The sequence below is a fragment of the Camelus bactrianus genome, chromosome 1 (genome assembly GCF_048773025.1).
Source record: "Camelus bactrianus isolate YW-2024 breed Bactrian camel chromosome 1, ASM4877302v1, whole genome shotgun sequence".
NCBI lineage: Eukaryota > Metazoa > Chordata > Mammalia > Artiodactyla > Camelidae > Camelus > Camelus bactrianus.
In genome coordinates this window covers 2,373,561-2,394,963 of record NC_133539.1, presented here as the reverse complement: position 1 = coordinate 2,394,963, position 21,403 = coordinate 2,373,561, and the positions used below count along the sequence as shown (strand labels likewise).

The following is a 21,403-nucleotide window of genomic DNA, read 5'->3' as shown; positions in this document are numbered from 1 at the left end:
CGCCCCAGCCCCCGCCCCACCCCCACTGCCCTCCCAGCCTCGCAATCTGCCCTCTGCTCTCACCACAGACGGTAGCCCCCCGAGCCAGGCCTGGGAAACTTCAGGTGGGCCCTTACAGAAACGTCCACCCCACGTACCCTCTTCAGGGCCACCCCTGGGGTCAGAGGTCATGCCACAGATGGCTGAGTTCACCCTGTGCTCATCTGAAATGCCCTGGTATCGTTCTGGAAGGAAAGCTAATCGGCCAACCCACTTCCTCCCCCAACCTCTCCAAGCCGGCGGTTCCTCTTAGGTCAGATTCGGTTCCCACCTCTGAGTGGGGCGGCCCCTCACCCCCAGCCTGGAGCCCCCACACTCTGTGTCCCCGCGTCCGCAGTCCCTGCCCCGCCCTGGGCTCCAGCGCACTGCCCCATGGCCCAGCTGCGAAGGCGCCCCCAGCCCTGGGCACCAGAGGCACACCGCTGGCACCCAGAGCCCTTTAGGGCGATGTCTCCTCTCGACGCAGGAGTCAGCATTGTCAACAGCAGAGTGGAGACCAGGGCCGAGCCCGAGCCACCAGGTCCACTGGCCTTTCTCCCCTGGTGGACACGTGCCTTCTGGTCGCAGGGCCCAGCCGTGCTAAGTGGTGCCGGAGGCAGCGAGCGCTCACCCACCCGAAGGAGACCACATCATGAGGTTCTCCGTCCTGAACCCGGGGAGCCGACCCTGGCACCAGAGCTGCCGAGCAGGGGCAGGCCCCAGTGTGTCCAGCAGCCCAGGCCACCCTCTGAGGCCTCCGCTGGTTCTCCCCTGGTGTCGGGCCCCCCGGCTCAGCCACACCTGCGTCAGGAAGGACTCGGCAGCCGCCGGGTCTGCAGCAGCCAGCGCTCTGGGCTACACCTGGATCCCGGCCAGAGGAGGGGGAGGGAGAAAATCTCAGAACCCCTGCGCGCCCATTGCTCAGAGGTGCGACCACGTGCTGCAGGATGTGCCAGAGGCCGGCTGGGCCCCCCACCCCCACCCCCACCGGGAACGGGCACCTCTACAGCACCAACACCTCGAGAGACGCGGGAGAAGGTGGGCTGGTCCCCAGCGAAGCTGTCGGGACCCTCAACACGCTGCGGGCCTCACCGAAACCCACGGCCACTGGCCTCCTGCTCCTCGGCGGTGGGGCGGGTAGAGGGGGTTCCTGAGCGCATCTGTGAGGCCGGGTCATTGTTCCGAGGTCTCTGCGAGGCTCCCTGGGCGGACTCCAATTTCCAACTCGGGAATCTCAGGAAGCTATTTAATAATCATCGTCGTCAGCATGGTGGCAGCACCCACAGCTCAGCTCAGAGGACCGGCCAGGGAGAGACCAGGGGCTTGTTCAGCCCACGGCTGCTTGCGAGGGCCGTCGCGTGCCCGCCCGCTCGGGGGTCCGCTGGATTCAGACGCGAGGCGGGGCCCCAGGAGGTGCTGAGCACCTGGTTGAGGAGACAGCACACGCACGTCTAGTTATTACCACGACGCTAGCACAGAAGCTGAGTGTGGCCGGAGGTCCAGACACGTTTTGCTTGCGTCCTGCCTGGTTTACAAGACCCTCCGTCCGCAGCAGTAAACTGAGCTTCCCCTTGGTCTTCTAGAGAGCAAAGCCACGGGGTTCTGCGGCCGGGCTGGCCCCTCCCCCTCCTGGTGGGGGTGGGTGGAAACGGAGGCGCCAGGAACACAGAGCCAGCTCCAAGCCCAAGCAGGGGCAGTCACTTGGGGTTGCTGAGCTGCCCTTGGGGCACGTCTGACCCACCCTCCTGATGGAAGCCAGTCTCATTACGGTGAACCACAGCTCCCGATTTAAGATGCCAAAATTGTTCTTCAGCGTGCCCTCAAAGCCGCCAAGATGCCCCAGAAAGCAAGGAGCCATTTGCTGGGGAACTCCTTCCAACGGGCGTGAGGACCCCAGCCTCTCAGAACCCACAGGCTACAAAAGAGGCCACCGTGCATAGGCCATCCGAAGGGCCCTGGAGTTTAAGCAGCACACACTGACATTCCTGGGGGGTGTGCAAAATTCTGAGCTTCCATGGGACCCCCGCAGATCTCACCCCCCATAGCAGCCTGGCTGTGCTGACCCCTCACCCGGAGCCTGCTCTCCAGGAGGAAGGTCCTCTGTATCAGCATCTCTCCCTCAAACAATCCTTTTTCTTTTCACTTTGGTTCAATACTTATAAAATTTACCATTTTTAAGTGAACATTTCAGTGGCACTGAGGACATTCACATTGCTGTGCACCCATCACTACCATCCATCTCCAGAATTTTCTGTCTCTCCCAAACTGACACTCTGCCCCCATCAGTCACTCACTCTCCCCACCTCCCCTGGCCCCGGCCCTGACCCTCCTGCTTTCTGCCTGTCTGACTCTTCCAGGGACCGCATGTAAGTGGACGCAGTGTTTGTCCTTCTGTGTCTGCCTTATGTTACTGAACACAACGTCCTCCAGGTTCGTCCGTGTTTCAGCCCGTGTCAGAACATCCTTCCTTTTTAAGGCGGAATAATATTCCATCCTGTGGCTGGACCACATTTTGTTTGTCCATCCATCCACCGATGGACACTGGGCTGCTTTGACGACTGGACTATAGTGAATATGCTGCTATGAACACAGGTGCACAGGTATCTGTGTGAGAGCCTGCCTTCAGTTCTTTTGGGTCTTGGCCCAGAAGTGGGATTGCTGGATCATATGGTGACTGGTTAACCTTTTAAGGACCTGCAGTACTGTTTCCCACAGCAGCTGCACCACTGTACTTTCCCACGAGCAAGGCACAGGGTTCCAATTTCTGCATCCTTGCAAACAGTTTATGTTTTTTGTTTTTTTTTTTTTGATAATGACCATCCTGATGGGAGTGAAGATGTTAAAGAAAGTTTTTTACCAAAAAATACTTGGCAGGATTCCGAATGAAGGGAACTCTGTTCTTTTCGGAGCCAAGCCTGCCCTATTGCTAGAAGATGGTGAAGCCAACTCTAAAAGACCAGGAAATAGTTTGGCTGTGAGAGTCTTCCCAAGCCTGGATTTAACACAGGTGGATTCGGAGAACATTCTCAGGGGAGAGGGAAGAGTGAGCGGTGCCCTAGGAGGGGAAGGACCAGCTGAAAACAGACCTGGTGTTAAGACGTCAGTGGATTAGCAGGCCCTGCTGCCTGGGGAGGGGTCTGAGCTCCACTGCCCCCCGCCCACCACCCCTGCCCAGGTCCCGACCACTGAGCGCCCGCTGCTCCTGCCGGGCAAGGGGCTTGTGCCTGTGGCTTAGGGGCTGAACGGGAGCAGGTACCTGACACTCAACGGACCTGGAGGAAGAGGCTGGAAGAAAGGTGCTCTCATGGAGAACAGAGGGGAGGGGTCAAGGTTTCTTCCCCAAACATTTTATTTAAATATTAAATTAAAAAACATACATCCACTAATCATTTGGCATACATTTCTCATGTTAACATAAGAAATAATTCAGTTATGGTAAAAAAAAGAAAAAGAAAAAGAAAATCCCAAACTATGTACATCTTAATCAGACCTCGCAGTGCCTTCGAACAGGCTCCTGCGTTCAGTCTGCAGGACACGCTGCCGAGAAACCTCCAGCACGCGCATTGCACATGCCGGACACAACACGGAACGCGACCAACGGCGAGAGAAATCAGCTGAGAGTAAAGTGCTTGCCACGGTTGAGGCCTTTGATCGACGGCGTTAGAACAGAGATTCATTAAAGGGGGAGGCGGCTGCGGGGTGGACGGTGCCTCCGCGGAGCTGAAGGCCGAGGCCAGGGCCCGAGGCCCCTGTGCACACCCGGCCCACACCTTCCCTGCGAGCGACAGGAGGCTGAGGTGGCTTCTCTGCGGCCGGCGCCACAGAGCGTGCTGTCCCTGGAAAGAGCCACAGAGCAGGGGCGGCAGGGCCGGCAGGAGGAGGGTGGGGGCCTCCCCACCCTGGGGAGCTCGGCAATCTTTGGCTTCTACAGATGCCACCTGCTCGGGCAGCATCACCTCTGCCTAATACTGAGGGTCTCAGGAGCCGAAGGGGTGGAAGGCACCTACCTGGGTTCGGCGGGGGAGGGGCAGATCTTCTTCTCAGACGCTGACCGAGCCACCATCTGAGTCCACCTGCCAGGTGGGCACACCCCACGCCTCCCTCCTCCCAGCCCCACCTCCACGCAGACCAGTGCCAGCGCTTTGTCACGTTACCAGAGGGGACAATTCAAACCAGCAACACAAAAATGTAGTAAAAAATATAAAAAATAAGTAGTGTACGTCTGTCTCCTATTTATACACATGTACAGTATTTGCTTTAAAAAAGGAACAAAGCTTGAATAGCACTGACCTCCCCTCTCATTTCCTAGAACGAAAAGCCCACCAAGCGCAGGCTGGACAAGGTGGGCGTCCCCCAGTCACCACTGGCCTGAGGCCCCTCCTGGCCCCGCCCCACCCCACCGTCACGGAATCGCTGTATTGCACGACACCCTACCCCCCCACCCCCCATCAGTTGTTCTTTTTGGACCCTGATAATGAAATGCATAAAAACTTAATTAGCAGCAGAAGTAAGAGGTGCAGGAGGAAGGAACTTCTCCGGCTTCCTCCAAGGCGCCCTGGGGCCAAGCTTCGTGGTCACCCCACCCACTCAGGCTCTCTCTCCTTTGCAGCCCCCTCCGAAGAATCCTGGAAACCAGCTCCCGAGCGGTTGATAAACTGTCTCTTCCAAATTAAGAAAAAACCATCCTCCAGGTTGTGATTTCAGGGGAGAGAATTCCAAGAACTTGTAGGTTACTGTCTCTTGGGCTGGACGTTAGAGCTTTTCAAACCCCGATACGTAAAGGAGAAAGTTCACAGTTTTCAAGTGAAGCATAAATGTTTCAGAAGTGGAGAACTCTTACCCCAAAACACTACTCATCGACACGCACACACACGCACACGCGACGGGGATGCGCTTACCCGCGTGCACGGACGCGGCTCACACCGGGGGCCCGGGCTGCACGGCCGGCTGTGCCCCGCCGCCCCATCCCGCCCCGTCCTCCTGCCCCAGCAACGCGTCCCTGGATTATTAGTTTTCTTCAGAAAGTTTCCAGTCCCTACTCAGAGTTGCAGTTGCCCAGTGCAAGGAAAACATAAAACAAAAAAACTAAAAAGCCAAAACACCAATCGTATTGCTTGTTTTGCTTCTAGAAACTTATTGGCTTTGAGTCCGGGAACGTCTTCACATCCTCTGAAATTATTGCTTCAGGAAGTCGGCTGGCCCACCAGGGCCCTCACTGCACCAGGACAAACGTGCCCAGCGGGCCCGAGGTCAGGTCCTCCATCTCGCAGTCCCCCTGGGGCAGCCCCGTGGGCTCAAAGCTTGGAGGCAGGACGGCGAAGCACGGCTGGGGGTGCGCGGTGGCGGGGATGGGGGCCGCGGGGCTGCTGATGCGCAGGTGGGCGTCCAGGAGCTGGGCGGCCGACACCACTGGGGAGACGCCAGCCTGGAGCAGGTGGGGCGGCAGCAGGGGGCCTGGCCCCAGCCCCAGCTCCTTCTGCAGTCCAGACACGAGGAGGCCACCGTCACGGGGGGCGAGGACCAGGGGGCTCGGGGGCGGCTGCGGGGCCTGCGGGCAGCTGGGCAGGGCCACCGTGTGGTGCTGTAACTGGAGCAGCCTGGCCAGATGAAAGAACAGGGAGAACAGGTCAGTGCCGCCACCCGCTGCTTCTCCTGCTGCCCAGCCAGGCTCGACCGCTATCAGGTTTCCACCCGCCAGGGCTGGGGGTCCACCCCATGGAACCGCCGGCTGGAGCTGCTCAGAACACGCAATGCTGTGCGTGACTAATCCCCTGAGAATTCCTGACATTTCCACTCCCCACCCCATCTTGCTTTTGGAGCAGCTCAGAGATGCCAGCCAGACGTGACATTCTTACCCGCTGCCCTCTCTGTCCTCCCCAGGGGCTGATGCTCCCCACCTCTGCGACCACCCACAGGGAAGGAAGCTCGCAGACATCCGCCCACCTGGGCAGGATGCTCAGCTGCTTAGTTCAGCTGCTTACGTGGAGAAGGGGGCGCTCAGGGGATAAGGTCCCTGAGAGAACCCCAGGGTATGTGAGCCCTGCCCAGGGCCCCAGGGCTGGTGCCAAGCGGGCGTACCTCTGCTGATGCAGCACCTCCTCCAGCAGGCGCCTGCCCTCCCGGCCGCTGGCCCCGCTGCCCTGCAGGCCCGGGCTCTGTGCGGGCAGCGGGAAGGTGCTCAGGCCGCCCCTGCAGGCCCGGCTGGAGGAGGAGGGCAGGCACACCTGGCGCGCCAGCCCCTTGATCTTGTTCAGCCCCAGAAACCCTTTGGTCCTCCCGTTCTTCCTCAGCTGCTGCCGAAAGGCTTTCAGCCCTGGAGAGAGAAAGTCGACACATAAGCAGACCTGTCCCCCAGCCCGGGCCTCAAGGCCCATCGCTCGCTGGGGCTTCCAGGCAGCAGGGAGGAGATGAGGGGCCGAGCGGCGTGAACGTGGTGGGGCGAGGGGCAGCAAGCTTCTCTACAGGGGCAGAGGTGCCCTCTGGTCGTCCGTCCCGTCGCAGCAGCCCCATGCCCGGGACTGGCTTGGAGCAGCAGCTCCAACCCCGAGGAAGCAAACGTCTGGGCAGACTGTGGCTCCGTCATGGAAGGAGGGACTCAGGAGAGGCCCGGGGGCCGCACAAGCCCAGGAAGCACCAGGAGCACCCAGGCAGCCAGCTGCGGGCTGCCTCTGCCGTGCGCCTCCCTGGCCTGCCCCTCCTCCGGGGCAGGAGCCGCTGCCCCGCAGCCCCACAGCTCCTCGGCGTTCAGGGCCACTGCAGGAGGCCATGAGCTCATCCCAGAAGCCAGGACATCTGGAACTCGAGCAGCACCTCCGGCACTGCCACTCCCCCCAGGCCCAGCCAGAGGAGGACGACGCCGCCTGCCACCAAGGATAAAGCAATGCTGCTCAGGGCACTCTCAGCACCTCCCAGGGAAGGTGGAAGCGGGTGTGAAAGTCACCTTGAGTGAGCGAGGTGTCCGACGCTCTCCGGCCCTCCTGGAAGCTGACGGGAAGCAGGGCGGCTCCTCCCAGCACCCCCTGGGCCTGCAGCACGGGGGTGGCGGACTGGGCCCCCAGGAGCGGTGAGGCCAGTCTGAGCGGCGAGCAGGTGCCCACCAGCCCCTGAGCAGCCAGGTGTCCACTGAGCCCCGCCGGGCTGTCACCTGCTGAGCTGAGACAGCTGTCGGAGCTGGTGCCTTCCGAGGGACTGGCTGCAGAGGGTGAGACAACTATGCCTGCAGAAGGAGCACAGCGACGTGAGGCCCTCCTCCCCAAAGCTAGACGCACCCACCAGCCCCCGACAGTTCACTGCGAGTCCACGCCCAAGGCTCTGGAAGCCAGCTCTGAGCCCTCACACCATGGCGTCTCCTAGGCCCTCAGGTGGCCCGAGGTCTGCTGACAGGGATAGACAACTGTGCCCTGCCCACCTCCACCCACAGGGAGAAAGCCTGTGGTGGCCAGAGGCTACCAGAGGCCACTGGGCCTCGACAGCCAGCCCCACAGGGGCTTAGCTGCAGCTGACTCGTGGAACCTGGACCCGGGACAGAGGGATGTGGGCTGAGGACCTGCCCTCCTGGCACCTGAGGGCAGCTAAACCCCAGGCTGTCCCCACCACTGAAGGATCACCTGTGACATCCAAGTGTGGTCCACATGGCCTCGACCATTCCATACACAGAAAATTCAGAGAACTGTCATCCAGAGAGGCTGCCCGTCACAGCCCCGACCCTCAGCCCGCCCACCAGGCCATGCTCCCAGCCAACGGGGACACTTACATGGAGGGGCACAAGGGGAGAAGCAGGCGGAGACCTCGGCCAGCGTGTGCCTCCGGCCTGTGCTGCTGGGAGGGGGTTTCTGTGCCTCCTGCTCCTCCTCCAGGCCCTGGCCCTGCCTGACCTCCTCGCTGATGGTCGTGTCCAGCAGGCTGCTCGGGGAGACTGAGCGATGCCGGAACACCCCGTTGCAGTTGGCATCCGTGGGGAAGAGCAAGGGCTGCGAGGGACAGACACAGACCAATGACCCCGGGTGCTCCGTGAGACCCTGCGTGGGCAGGGGTGGGGACATCACCACCACTGGAACCGGACAAGCCCCACCACAGACGCACCTGCAGTGAGCTGTGGAGGTCACAGTCCATTTCGGCCTGCAGGACAGACTGTCCCAAGGCCTGGGGCTGGGGGCACAGCAGGGAGGAGCGGAACGCATCCCCGGGGAAGCCATCTTGAGGCACCTAGGGGCCAGCAGAGAAGACAGAGGCCGTGAGGGAGGCGGCTCAGGGAACAACACGAGCAGCCTCACGAGCGAGACCTGCTGGCTTAGCGACATCGGCCACCAGTGGGCGGCTCAGGACTCGTCTCTGACACCTGGCTGCACAGGTGACTGGGAGGGGCTGAGAGGCTGCACCAGGAGCAGTTAAGGAACAAGGGGGCGCCAGGTGACCCCCAGCAGAGCGGCCAGCAGCCTGTCTTCACCTGCAGCCCCTGGACTGCAGCTCACCCAGGACCACCCCGACGCCCCCGCAGTGCCTAACAGGTGGGGAGCATTGACCTGGGGGCAGGGGGCTCAGCCCACATCCCCTCCCAGGTGTGTCTGAACAGAGGAGTCCTAACTCGGGGGCACGGTCCAAGGCAGGGATGGGGTGGAGGGACGGGGGTGGGGTACAGAAGACGCCCCTCCCTCACCTCAAAACCGCTGAGGTCTGTGCTCCGGGGCCTGTGCTGCCGGGCAGGGCCAGAGCGGGTGGGCGGGGCGAGCCGGTACTCCTTCAGCCGCTCGAGCAGGAGGTAATAAATGGCAGCAAAGTGGTTGTAGCTGCTGTTCTGCAGTGACTGAGGGCAGAGACCCGGGTCAGAGTGGGGCTGGCAGAGGACAGGCAGGCTCCCTGACGAGACCGTCCCCGGGGTTATTCTGGGGTGGCCGAGAATACCCTCCAGCGTGGACAAGCTGCCCTTAAATTAGCCGCGCTCCCGTTTCAACCCGCCTGGCGGGTGCCTGCTCTCCCCGGCCAGCCACCCCTGGGAAGGGGCGCCTCCCCCGACAGCGGGGCTGCGGCGCTCACCTCCACGGTCCTCTGCCGGTCGACGCCAAGGGTCTGCATGATGCCCAGCGCCTGCTCGTCGTAGTCACCCAGGCTGGAGCTGTAGCTGAGCAAGGAGAAGGCGAGGCAGGTCTGCTGCAGCAGCGAGGGCTCGGCCTGCATCCACCTGTGCTGCCGGATCTGCGCGATGGTGATGCGCTTGGCGGGGTCCACCACCAGCATGCGGCGGATCAGCGTCTCACAGTCTGGGGGGCAAGGGAGGTGCCCTGAGTCCTGCACAGGCCGCCTGCATGCACAGTCCTGACACCCACCCGGCTCCCCTGCACACAGCGAGTGGACAAGTGACCGTCCTAGAGAACACTGAGGCCAGGAGCAGTGGCCTGTGTGGTCAGCTCAGATCTGCTGCCATGGAGAGCCACCAACTGAGGGATCAGGTCCCTGAGGGACACAGTCCTTCTAACATCCACCAGACAGAACCACCTGGAACCCCATCCTGCTGTGACCACGGGTGTCAGTGAGCAGCACTCAAACACCTCTCAGAGTGGAAGAGGAAAGCACTGGAGTGCAGAGGGCGAGACCCAAAGGACGAGGCTGTGCCAAGTGCTAGCCTGGGCGGGGACCTCAGAGACGGAGCTCCCAGCCGGCTCCGGGGGCAGTGGCCGCCCTAGAGGCAGAGCCCCAAGAAAGCAGCCAGCGGGTTGGGTTCTCTCCCACGCAGCAAGTAAACACCCCACGGAAACGCAGGGCGGGCTCCTGGGCCGACAGCAGACTCAGAAGACGGTCAAGCAGGCACTTCAGGAAACGCATTCCTCCTCCTCCCTACAGACTGCCATCCACGTTGCCCGCCGCCCCGCCGCAGCCTGGCGGCCGCGCCTACCGGCAAGAGGCTGGGCGCCCACCTACCTCGGGACATGAAGAAGGGGATGCGGAACCGGCCCTCCAGGACCCGCTGCCGCAGCGCTGGCAGGCTGGGCCCGTCAAAGGGCAGAGACCCGCAGACCAGGACATACAGGACGACACCCAGGCTCTGCAGAGGACAGACGGCACTCAGTGCCCGCGCCCCCGCGCCGGGCCCGCACCCCCTCCCCTGCACAGCCGGGCTCCTACCCAGACGTCGAGCTGGGGGCCTTCGTACTCCTTGCCCTCGAAGACCTCCGGGGCTGCGTACGGGGGGCTCCCACACCACGTCGACAGAGGCTCTCCCGACTTGTAGAAATTCCCAAATCCGAAATCTGAGAGACAACAAGACAGGCGGTGAGGTGCGAACGGCAGGGCCACAGCGCTTTCAGAGGACTGAGCCAAAAAAAAGCAAGCGCGCGGGCCGCCCTCCCCGCACGCCCTGGCCCGCGGCGGGCGGCACCCGACCTGCCAGCTTGACGTCCATGTTGCCGTCCAGCAGCAGGTTCTCGGTCTTGAGGTCCCGGTGCACGATGTGGAGGCTGTGGCAGTGCTCCACGGCAGACAGCACCTGCCAGAACTTCTTCCGGGCCTCACTCTCGCTCAGGTGCCCATTGGACGTCAAGTAATCTGAGGGCACAAAGCGAAGCTGCAGCCCCCAAACCCGAAAGCCCAGCTACGGCCGGGGGCACGGCAGCGGGCGCGGGGAGGCCCCAGCGCTGCAGGGGCAGCTCCGGGCGAGGCAGCCCAGACACTGAACACTTCAACAGACATTCAAACCCAGTGCGGCTTACCAAACATTTCTCCGTTTTTTGCGAATTCAGTGACAATGTAAAGCATGTCCTTCGTTTCCATAACCTAAAAAAAAAGGCCTCACGTTTAACCACAGAAAAAGGAAAAACATTGATGACATAACTAATCTACCTGAACCCCGGACATTGTTAACTTCTCCAGAGCGAGCCCGTTTGTTATTTTAAAAAAGGAAAGGAAAGAAATACTTCAGCGATAAAGAAACAAAGGGGATTCCTATTCAGAAAAAACCTTTTTGAAAATCAGAGGTGAGTTCCTCTCTAACCTGTGCATCCTGCTAAACCTCTGCTCTCAAAAATGTCTACATGTCCTGGAGCTCGCCCATATCTTTGTTTTTTAAAGGTGATGACTTTTTATTTCCTATGTTGTATTTTTAATACCTCACTTTGCCTCGCCCCCAAGTGAAGACTGTGGAGGCTACAGAAGTAAAACAGATCATGGGAGTTCAGCGAGGGCTTTCTTCTAGAAGCCTGGCAGGGAGCAAAGCATCCAAGCCAACGGCCAACACGCGCTGAATAATAGATAACAAATTCGCCTTCCCTCCTGCGTTATTGACCTGATCCATTAGGCTGCGGGAAGCCGGCTCTGCCAGGTAAGCTACGAAACACTGCTCTTTGTCCAGCAGACTCTGCGGCTGGGTCGACAGCAATGCCAATGTCAAATACCCCTTACAGGTTCATTCACAGATAGAGAATTTGATTCCACAGTGAGAAAAAAAAGAATTTTTTGTAAGAGTTTAGAACATAACTAATTAAGAAACAAAGTCAAATTCAAATCTTCGGCACTGAAAGGAGTAAAACAAACTCATGTCTGTGTATTTTTAAATATTTCACAGGAAAACAGACAGACAGAATACATCCCTACAGAAAAAGATCTCTTCAGGTTTCAAAATATAGTTATTCCTTTAAAAAGGCACTTGAAAGACAACTGCTTTGAGCCATAAATCTAACAGTAAGAGGGACCACCATCAGTTTAGCGGCAGTCTTAACTGTCCCTGCTCTCCACGTGTGTGGCAGAGAGACGCGTAAGTTTATCCCTTTGTTTGATGTAAAAAAGAGATGGAGAGAGAATTAGGAGTCAACGTGTTTTAAGTTTTGTTTTAAGTTTTAGGGAAAAAAAAAAAAAAACCTCCAAGGGAAGAGCTGAAGCGCCGCACCGAGGTTCTGGGGCCCGGGCCAGCTGGGTGAGCATCAGGCGCGCCAAAACCGGAGCCATGACAATCGCTGCTATACCCGCTGAACCCTGTCCCCACACAGTCAAAGCAGCTCACAGAGCAAGGAGAAATCCACCCCCAGAAAGACCTTTAACACTGATCCCATGGCATCTGGCTGGCTAGGCTGCTCCTGCCCTGGGCCAGCAGGGGACAGGAAGGGCGGGAAGGCACGGGCTCATTCCCGGCCCCCCCACGCCCCCCAGCAAAGTCAGAGACAGGCCTCGGCCCACTGCTGCGGAAACAGGCCAGGCACATTTCTCCGGCACTGACATCAGTGACCGTGGAGGAAACATCTTATCTCGGCCTTACGACTCACTCAGAAATGACAACAGAAACCAAACACGAGCTGGCCCGCACGTGACGTGAGCCCTGCACTTACTGACGCCGAGTAAACTGTCGTCCAGGGAACACAAGCCCCGGGATGACTCCTGCCTTCACTGCAGCTGAGAGCAAGAGCCCTGCCTCCACGCGGGAATTACGGGTGACACTCCTCTCTCCTACCACCCTGTGCACCTCGCCTTGGCCCCCACACACCCCCTCCCACACGCATCTCGGAGCCACAGGGTCTCGTGAGGAAACAGTACCCAGCAACTGGGTGAAATGTTAGGCATTTGCAAAGAACTTAACTCTTCTGCAAGCAGAGCTGTTCATTTTGCAGAAGTGGTCAGTGAAGTAAAAGATTGTTGTGCTGTCCTGATTAAATCAGCACTTAGTTTCCAAAGATACAATTCATTAGTTTCAACAAGGGAATAAAAATTAAGTCACAAAGCAAACCAACAGTTGGGCGGGGTGAGGCGCGTTCTTAACATGGTTAGGTGGCAAGCTCCTTGCTCTCACCACGACACAGGTATTTCATCTCTCCATTTTTGACAGAAGAGTTGAAACAGGACAGACAAAAGTACACTGCTGCCCTTGCAAAGATAAGTTTATGAAAACTGGTAAGAGCAGCTGGTTTTAAAGTTCAATAATTATCTGCAAAGGCGGAAGTATCTACTTTCACTCAAATTCGTCCTTCCACACTAGATGGCTGACCTATGGCAACACAGAGATTTGGTTGTTTTCATAGTAAATTTAACAATTGACCTCCACGCATTTAAAGCTGGAACGACTAATAATACTAAATAAAAATTTAATGAAGCAAATCTAGATTATGATCCAAAAGCAAGAAGATAATTGCACAGCTCACAAAAATCAATCTCTTTACCAGATACAATTAACCCCCTGACTCTCATGTACACCCAAAGAGAGAGACAACCTTCAGCAACTGTAGACTTAAGCTGCTGAAAATTAAGAAATGATACACTGGCCAGAAGTAACAGTGGAAGGCAAACTTGATCCTTACCTGATAAAGCTTTATGATGTGAGGGTGATTCAGAAGCTTCATGATCTGAACCTCACGATATATCTTCTCCAAATTGCTTGAATCTAATCGTGTTTTGTCGATTATTTTTATTGCAACCTACAAATGTTTTAAAGGAAAAGCACATTTTGTTTAAAAAAAACCCTCTCACTTATGCTAGTTACACCTTTCATTTTTTTGCAGGTTAATTTCTAAAACACTTTATGTCCCCAAAGGTCACAAAAAGTTAGGGAGAAAAATAACCAAAATAAGCACTAATATTACTGAAAAAGGCAAAGTTAAATAAATGTCTTAAGTCTTTGCAGGCTCCCTTCACAGGGTTCCAGCTCTGGACACCAGAGCACCGCACTCCAACGTTACCTGGTCATTATCCTCTTTGCTGACCCCCAACATTTGTAAAAATTATGCATAATCATAATACAAAGCATTTTTTACCCCTTTACCAAACTAAAAACTGTCAGCGTTTAGACCTTAGTACGACAGACCCCCCACAGGCAGGGGTCCCACCGGCTTCCCCCACTGGGAGGTCCACCCCGGGGGTCCCGCCACCAGACGCACCTGGGTTTTGGTGACTCGATGCCGGGCCAGCTTGACTACCGCGAAATTGCCCTTGCCCAGGGTCCGCTCGATGTCGTAAAAGCCCACCCGGAGGGGCTTGTGCTGGCCGTGGCCCGAGCCCGCGGGGGCCGCGCTCAACTCGGACATGATCACCATGGCTCCTGGCCGCACCTGCGGGCCGGGGAGCGCGCTCAGGGCCGGGCCGGGCCAACCCGCCCCCGCCGGCGATCTGCTCCGCTGCGACCCCCGATCCCTGCGGCCCCGCGGGGCCTGCACCCCGCTCCACGCCCGCCTCGCGGGGTCGGCTGCCCTCCGGCTCCCGGTCCCCAGCCCCACGGGGCGCGCTGACCCGCCGACCGAAGGCCGCTCGACCCCGAACCTCGGGCGCCCGCCCCACAACAAAGGGGAGCCCGGCGGCGGCGCCCGGCCCGCGACCCCCGCGCGCGCACCTGCGGGGCCGCCAAGCCCGCAGCTCCGAGCCCCGCGGCCGCCCGCCGCCCGATCGCCCGGCCGCGCCGCGCCTCACCTCCGCCGCCCTCTGAGCGCCGAGGCTGGAACGCCGCTCGCCCCGCGGGCCCCGCCGCCCGCTCGGCCGCTCGCGCTGCCCGGCCCCCAGCTGCTCAGCCGCCCGCCGCCCGGGCCGCGCCGCATGTCAGTTCTGAGCCCCGCGCCGCGCTCTCCTGCCGCACGCGCCGCCCGCCCCGCCCGCGGCCCCGCCCCGGCCCGCCCCCAGACACGCCTACACACGCGGCTCCGCCCACGGAGGCCCCGCCCACGCCGCCGCCGCCGACGGATTGATACATCCCCATTGACGTCGTTTTGACGCCAGAGCGACGCGCGGCCGAGTGCCAGGCGGAGGGAGAGCGGGAGATCGGGCCGTTGCCAAGAGACTGGCGGCTCTGACGCGCGAGCTGATGAGGCCGTCGCCATGGCGACCGCGAGGCGGTGACGTCAGGGGCGCCGGCAGCCCGAGGCCCGCCCGCCGGCGCCCGCGTTCCCGCCGGCGCGCGCCCCCTACCGGACGCCGCGGGCGCTGCGGACGACTTAACCCTTGCGTCCCCGGGCACGGGCTTCCCTCCTGCAGGCGCGCATGGCTGCCTTGGCGCGTGTTCGCCTCTTCCCGCACCCTCCCAACAGGCTTGGTTGTAGCGCGGTTCCGAAACCCGCAGAAGTGCAGCGCAGCTGCGGCTGCGTTCTTTTTGGAGGGTCCCCATTATCAAGGTCCTGGTCTCATGCAGTTTCAGTCTGCCTTGGAGCCTCTTTTAGGGGAGTATCAGGTGGGGCTCCGGAGCCCTCATAGACTCGCAGAACAGGGCCATGCGGGGTGCAGGTGACCGCAAGCCAGCTCCCCCGTCCCAGAGAGGAGCCGCCAACCACCAGGGACCCTCCGAGAGTACGGCACTGCGCATGTCGAGGACCTGGGCAGACCACCTTTGATCACTCGTGCTCTGTACGAATCTCAGTTGTCTAGTAAGTTAGGTACGTAAACACAGGTAGCCTGGTCAGCACCTGTGTAACCTGCCCCCCGCCCCGCGTCAGAGGGGCGTGGGGGCTGCGCAGCTGCTGCGAGCCCCCACGGCTGGGCGGGCTGTTTCCTCTGCCCTCGCAGCCTTGCGTTGCCCCACCCAAGGTGGGCCGACAGAGCGGTCCGGCCCGCGCTGCCCATTCTCCATCAGGCCTGAAGGTCGGGAGCCAGCTGATGTCTGGAAGCAGTTCTGAGCCCTTTTTAAGGGAACCCACTTTAATGAAGGAACCCAGAAGGATGGAGAGAGGGAAAAAGGCCCAGTGGGCTGATTTCTGGAATGGCTGGAGGTCTAGGTGGAAATGACGTCCACTCACTGAGGTCCTCTGGGACGAGAGTTTTGGGAGACCCAGTTAACAACACCTCAAGAAAGGTCCTTTGACTAGGGTCCGTTCAGATGCTCTCTATGCAGACAACGAAAGGGCTCTGTCCCTTGGAGGGGTGGTCGGCCCCTTCCCAGAGGGCCAACAGGCGGTATCAGCAGTGGGCGAGGACATCACCCCCTGGCGAGACTGGACCCTGCAGGTACGGTGGCCTGGGTAATTTGTCTGCCGCCTGGCTTTCCCCAGAGCTGCAGAACAGCAGTAGAGCGGGGACCTGTGTCCTTCAGGACCGAGGGCCTGCAGCCTGGTCTCCACTCGGCAGAAGGGGAGAGGATGAAGGGGGCAGCGAGGGGCAATTTCCCTCGGTATCTCTGCTGACCTCACAGGCCTTTACGCCTCACCAAAAAATAAAACATCTTCTAAGGGAAGGCTGAGGGTATAACATATGGTGTTTCTTTAACATTAGGAAGGCAGCACTTTGGGATTTAGATTGTGTCCAGCCCACAATCATTTTTCCTTATGTTGAATTCAAATATCATTTTAAGCGAATTGGATAGAGCTGAGAACCCTTCCTGGGAGGCTTCCGTGCGTGGGCAGCTGTCTGGCGAGGGCACCGGGCTGGAACTCAGACGATCCGGTGTCAGATTGCAGGCCTGGCCCAACAGGCCCCGTCACCCCCTCCCTGGGCAGGTGTTGGTGGATTTAGCCTGTTTTGAGAGGCCTCTCGGGGGCACTAATGGCCTCAGGGTTTCCTTAGTCTTTCGAAAGCGCCCTCATGTTATGTCCCAGGCTCACCTGCAGAGAATTTGGGGGATGTTTTTACTTCCTTCCAGCTGAGTAGTTTGCAACCGCTTTCCTCCCCTTCTAGGGGTCCCAGCACCCCACTAATCTCTTCCTAGGAGAATGAAGAACCAGGGACTGGAATGCACTCGCCTGCTGTCCCTCATTTTGTGACTTAAACACTTTGCTCAGGCTTACCCAGGGAACATCCAGCACCCCAGCTCCTCCACCAGCCCCCTCAGCCCCTCCCCAGATCTAGCCCAAGTCTTTGGAAACGTCGTAGATGTTTGCAAACACCTGGGTGGCTGCTTGGAAACGTTTTGTCAGCACTGAATAAAAACTGCAGCCAAGAGCCAAAACCGCCTTCCCAGAGAAGAGCCCTGGATCCAGGCTCACTTGACCCGGATCCCAGCCTTTCCTGGACATCCCACCATCTGAGCAGCCCTGCACGGGCTGTGACCGTTCCCCAGCCCCTTGGGCGGGGACCCTGCCCTTCAGAAGATGCAGGCAGAGCAGAGGAAAAGGCTGTCATCTCCCGCCATGGGGTTCCTCCCGGCACCCCCGTGAATGTGTCTCTGATGATCCTCTGTTTCTGAGCACCTTTGGTTGTTGTTTGTATCCTCAGCCCCTGAAGGCTGTGCTTCCTTCCAGAATCCTTGGTTTCTTTTCCAGTTTCTCATCTTCCATGCTTCGTTCACGTTACGAGGAAAAGAAAATACAAAGCATGTGCGTCTGCAGGCGCGAGCAGCCTGCTCGAGGAGCTCTCCAGCGAGCGCAGTGCAAGGCGCTCTCAAAGCCTGCAGGACTGGGGTTTTTCAGTGTATATATCCTTGCAGAGTCAGGGGAAACAGTAAGGCAGATGTCTTTTCCATTCGGAATTTCTTCAGCCTGTCTTCTCACTGCCATGTTTCTGGAATTCATCTCCCCGTTTCTAGATCTTCAGCCTGGAGACCAGCCACAGGAAGTGGTCTCTTCAGCACTCACAAGTTCCTGGCCAGGCACCCAAGGCCCTGAGCACAAGCACATCATAAAATCCTCAAAATACATGAATAAACACAGAGAACAAGGCTTCGAGGCAGCAATTACACAAGGCAGGGTGTGCCCAGCCTGTCCTCAGTGTCCTAACCTGCTCCCCTCCATGACTAAAGATGGGGGGACAGCAGCGCCCTTCTCCAGATGGCTTTCGCCTGGCCACCGAGAGCAAGATGAGGCGCTTTCCTTTCTTGACATCCTCCTGCTTGGTCCGCAAGGCCCTCTGTGTCCTCCTGGCTTTGGTTCGTTTGGTTTTGTGTGGTTTATTGGAGGCATCAGCCCGATCACTTCAGGTATCAGAAAGTAAGACCAGCCACCAGCTGCGTCCCAGGGACTCAGGGGCGGCCCTGGTCCCTTCTGCTGCCTGCTGTATTTGCAGAGTGTGACACGGACATGCTAATAGACATGTGTGCACTGCATCTGGAAGTTATAGCCCCTGGCCTGGGGTCCAGAAAGTGGGAAAAAAAAGCCCAGCTCTTCACAGGCCAACTCAGGAGCTCCTCCGACGGCACGGCCTCCCGCGCCACGGCTCCTGTGGGATGCATTTTCTCCATGACTCCGTTCCTCTGTCCAGACCCTCTGCAGGCTGGGAGAGAAGGGATCCCTGGTCCTGGGGGTGTTGAGCTGGGAGTGGGGGCCCCGGGGGGTCTGAAGAGCCAGCCTTGGGACGGTCAGGGCAGAGTTCCAAACACTGGGTTTCACACACACCAGGAGCTTCCTATTCATGGACCAGCTGGCCCCGGAACCCCAAGTTCTAGGCTGTCTCTCCCCACCTCTGTTCCAGTCACCAGTGAAGAAGCAGGTGTGGCTAAGGGGTGGCCGTGGCTGACAGTGCACCTGAGGACCCGACAGATCTGAGAGGGTCTGTCTCCCTGACCCGCATTCTGAAGACAGTTTTCTTAAGGAAGCTGGAGATGGGCCACGGGAGGGCGAGATGAGCGGCAGTGTCTCAGTGAGGATCCAGGTAGAGGCATCACGCTTACTAGGGGGCTCGCTGAGAAAAGCAATGTCAGAATTCCTGGCAGGGGTGGTCACGTGTCCTGACGGCACCCGCGGATTAAACCGCTGTCCTCAGGTGGCGGGAAACAGCATCAGGAAACCCAGGGTTTTCCACCGTTTTCCCAGAGGCATAGGGCAGTCAGGGAGAAGAGCCCTGAGGCCTCCGCTCTGTGGAGGGAAGGCCCCGGGCTCTGTGGCCTTCGGGCTCCCAGGACGGCGGCCAGGAGCTCGGTGGGGCCGGAGCGTGGGCTTTCTCCCAGGGCCGCTCAGAGCACCCCAGTTCCTTCTGGGAGATGTGAGACATCTGAGGGGTTTTCTCATCTGATCGTGTCTAGGGCGTCCACGGGCGTCGAGCATGGTGTCCTGTCCTCATGTTACTCTTCGCTCTTTCCAAAAACGTGTGCATTTCTACTCTTTGCAAGATCAAGGCAATTCGTGAGCATGGGTGAGCATCATGACAGGCAGATGGGCCAGCAGGGACCGTGGGAAGGGAGGGGGCAGGTCAGAGAGAGGCGAGACTGCCTGGCCAGAGCCAAGGAAGTCACCCAGCAGTGTCCACACAGGCTCGTGAAGCACCTACTGTGTGCACGCACTGTCTGGGGCTGTGAGCACAGTGGGAGGGGAACAGACAAGATGCCATCTTGCGAGGAAGTCACGCAGTTAAGCAGACAGGCCATAAAGACAGGGTGATGGCTGGTAAGATGCTTTCAGAAGGCAGCAACTGAGAGGAAGAAAATGAATCAGCGTGATGGACGGAGTGGCTTGGCAAGGAAAGCGGCCTTCCACGGGGGCTGCTCCCATTTCCGCCGGAGGGAAGGCAGAGGGTGTGCACACAGGGCCGGGGGCGGGGGGATGGGGGCGGGGGTGCTGGAGGGCCAGCCGAGGTAGGAGAAGAGGAGAAGGGAGAGCCAGACCAGCTCCGAGCGGACAGGCAAAGCAGTGGGAGCTCTGGGCACCAGCTAAGGTCCATTCACAAAGGCTTGCCCAAATGGTCGTGTGATTTTTCTCTGTGGTGCTTGGACGAGGACGGGTAAGTGGGTATCTGGGCCTAACCGGGGTTGGGGCATTGCCAGGCAAGGATGCTAATGGGGAAGGAGGTGAAGATGAGGGGGAAGGAGTTTGGGGTGATGCCTGGCAGTGGGCACAGTCTGAAGTGTGGCTTCCAGGCTGGGGAGGAGGGAGTGAGGACAGGAAGCAGAGCTGAGGGTTCGTGGTGAGAGGCCCCAGCGGCAATGAAAGTTGAAGCGGTTTGCCCAGCCCAGACTTGGGGAGGAAGTAAAGGATCCCCTGTTCCAGGAGCAGGTTCTGGGGTGACCCGAGGGAGGGACGGGCAGTGACAGAAGGGCCAGACCCCAGCTCCCCCTGTGGCTTCTAGACAGATCCCAGTCAATTTCACGAGATGAGTGGGAGCCAGGTAAGTGCTCCCGAGCAGACTGGTGCTTTCTTGTAAAGCGCTTTGTCTCTCCTGAATATAAAAATCAATAGAAAATATAAAAATACTTAAAGATGAAACCAAGCGGCACTGACAGTTTGACGCTTTCCTCCTAGTCTTATAAGTAGTGTTGAGACCTTTCAGTGTGTGACGTGCATTCATTCTGCCTTGGCCACACGCCCTGTAAAGGAAGCATCCTGCCAGGACATTATCCCGTCACCAGAATCCCGCCCGGAATCCCGTGATGGAAGTGGCTGTGCATCCTCTGTTTAACCCCTCGTCGCCCTCCTCCCCGTGCTGACAGCCTGGCCCCTCTGACCAGCCTTTCCTCCCATGTCCTCTGGGAGACCTTGCCTGGGGATGATGTGGCCGTGAGAGGCACCCAGGGTCAAGGTGGGATGCCCGGCCCAGCCTGCTCAGGATGGCACAGCCCCAGGGAGGAGGTGGGCCCTGGAAGCCAAGAGTGGAATCTCAGAAACCCAGGGGCTCCCAGACAGCCTGGGGACCTGCAGGCTCAGGCCAGCTCAGCAGGGCTTGGGGGCCATGGAGGACGGGGAGTCCTCGTCCCCCCGTTGCCAAGGTGACACAGAAGCCTCTGTCTGCCTGGGAGGACCCTCGCTCGGCTCCCTCCGCGCTCAGCGTCCAGCTTTTCCGGTGCAGCTTGCAAAGGTGTTTCATTCTTTCTGACCTAGTTTCTGTGGGTTTTGGTATTGTTGTGTTGTTTGTTTAGAAAGAAAACACACCAGCCTACGTCACAAAGAGGCAGAGACGTCACTGGCACCAACTAATACAAGTGACCATAAACTCACCCCCAGGCCGAGCGCCCGCCATGACACCTGACAGCCGCAGCGTGGCTACTGACAAGCTGAGGGCCCGCGGAGGACGTGGACACGGTGGGACAAGGACCCATTAGCACACCTCTGTCAAGCCCAGATCCCCACGGCGGTTTCTGTTAAACCAGAGAGAACACAAGTCTGGTGGGAAAATCACACTTGCTGTGTATGACACAGCTCGGTCCAAAACCACTGGAACAGGCGAGAGATTTAAGCTAGTCAGAACCTCTCAGGGTGCCTGGACCAGGAAGAAGGTCCAGCCAACCCAGCCCAGGGTCAGGAATCTCTGGGTCACCCCAAGGCCAGGAAGGAGGTTTCCAGAACCTTCTCTTCACCAATAAACCACAGACCAGAAATCAGCAGGCACCACCAAAGTGGAACCACTGAAATCTCAGATCCCCAGACCAGCTGTGTTTGCTTCTGTTTCCTCAGAGCAGGTGTGCAGGTGCGTGAGGCGCCGTGCACCACCTTCTGAGTCACTAGCCACCTGGGCACTGTCAGCCCACTTCAGCGCTGGTTCCCGCTAGACAAAGGATGGACTCCCAGGCTCTCTCAGGGAAGGGCCACCCTCCGCCCATGCCTGCAAATAGATGCAAAATCCTGGGCTGACTTGG

The 21,403-nt window shown here is 58.9% G+C and overlaps 1 protein-coding gene across 3 annotated transcripts; it reads right to left on the bottom strand.

Moving 5' to 3' along the window:
- Positions 1-3,327: 3,327 nt before the first annotated feature.
- SIK1 (salt inducible kinase 1) lies at positions 3,328-14,549 on the bottom strand. 3 transcript variants are annotated; one of them, XM_074345858.1, is made up of 14 exons: positions 14,395-14,549; positions 13,869-14,039; positions 13,293-13,409; positions 10,722-10,785; positions 10,396-10,557; positions 10,138-10,262; positions 9,934-10,057; positions 9,052-9,275; positions 8,675-8,821; positions 8,101-8,223; positions 7,772-7,988; positions 6,959-7,234; positions 6,097-6,331; positions 3,328-5,615 (listed from the first exon to the last, which is right to left on the bottom strand). In XM_074345858.1, the coding sequence occupies exons 2-14, from the start codon at positions 14,022-14,024 to the stop codon at positions 5,231-5,233; spliced, it is 2,355 nt and encodes a 784-aa protein (XP_074201959.1). In that variant the 5' UTR covers positions 14,025-14,039; positions 14,395-14,549; the 3' UTR covers positions 3,328-5,230. The 3 variants fall into 3 exon arrangements, with proteins under 3 accessions (XP_074201959.1, XP_074202008.1, XP_074202072.1); XM_074345907.1 differs by having other exon boundaries at positions 6,959-7,210; XM_074345971.1 differs by lacking the exon at positions 8,675-8,821.
- Between the last annotated feature and the right edge of the window lie 6,854 nt (positions 14,550-21,403).

Coding starts and splice junctions, on each gene's coding strand:
- SIK1 (XM_074345858.1), bottom strand. CDS start 14,024: ATGGTGATCATGTCCGAGTTGAGCGCGGCCCCCGCGGGCTCGGGCCAC. Junction 10,058..10,137: donor GCCCCCAGCTCGACGTCTGG/GTAGGAGCCCGG, acceptor TGTCCTCTGCAG/AGCCTGGGTGTCGTCCTGTA. Junction 9,276..9,933: donor CCCCTTCTTCATGTCCCGAG/GTAGGTGGGCGC, acceptor CTTGCCCCCCAG/ACTGTGAGACGCTGATCCGC.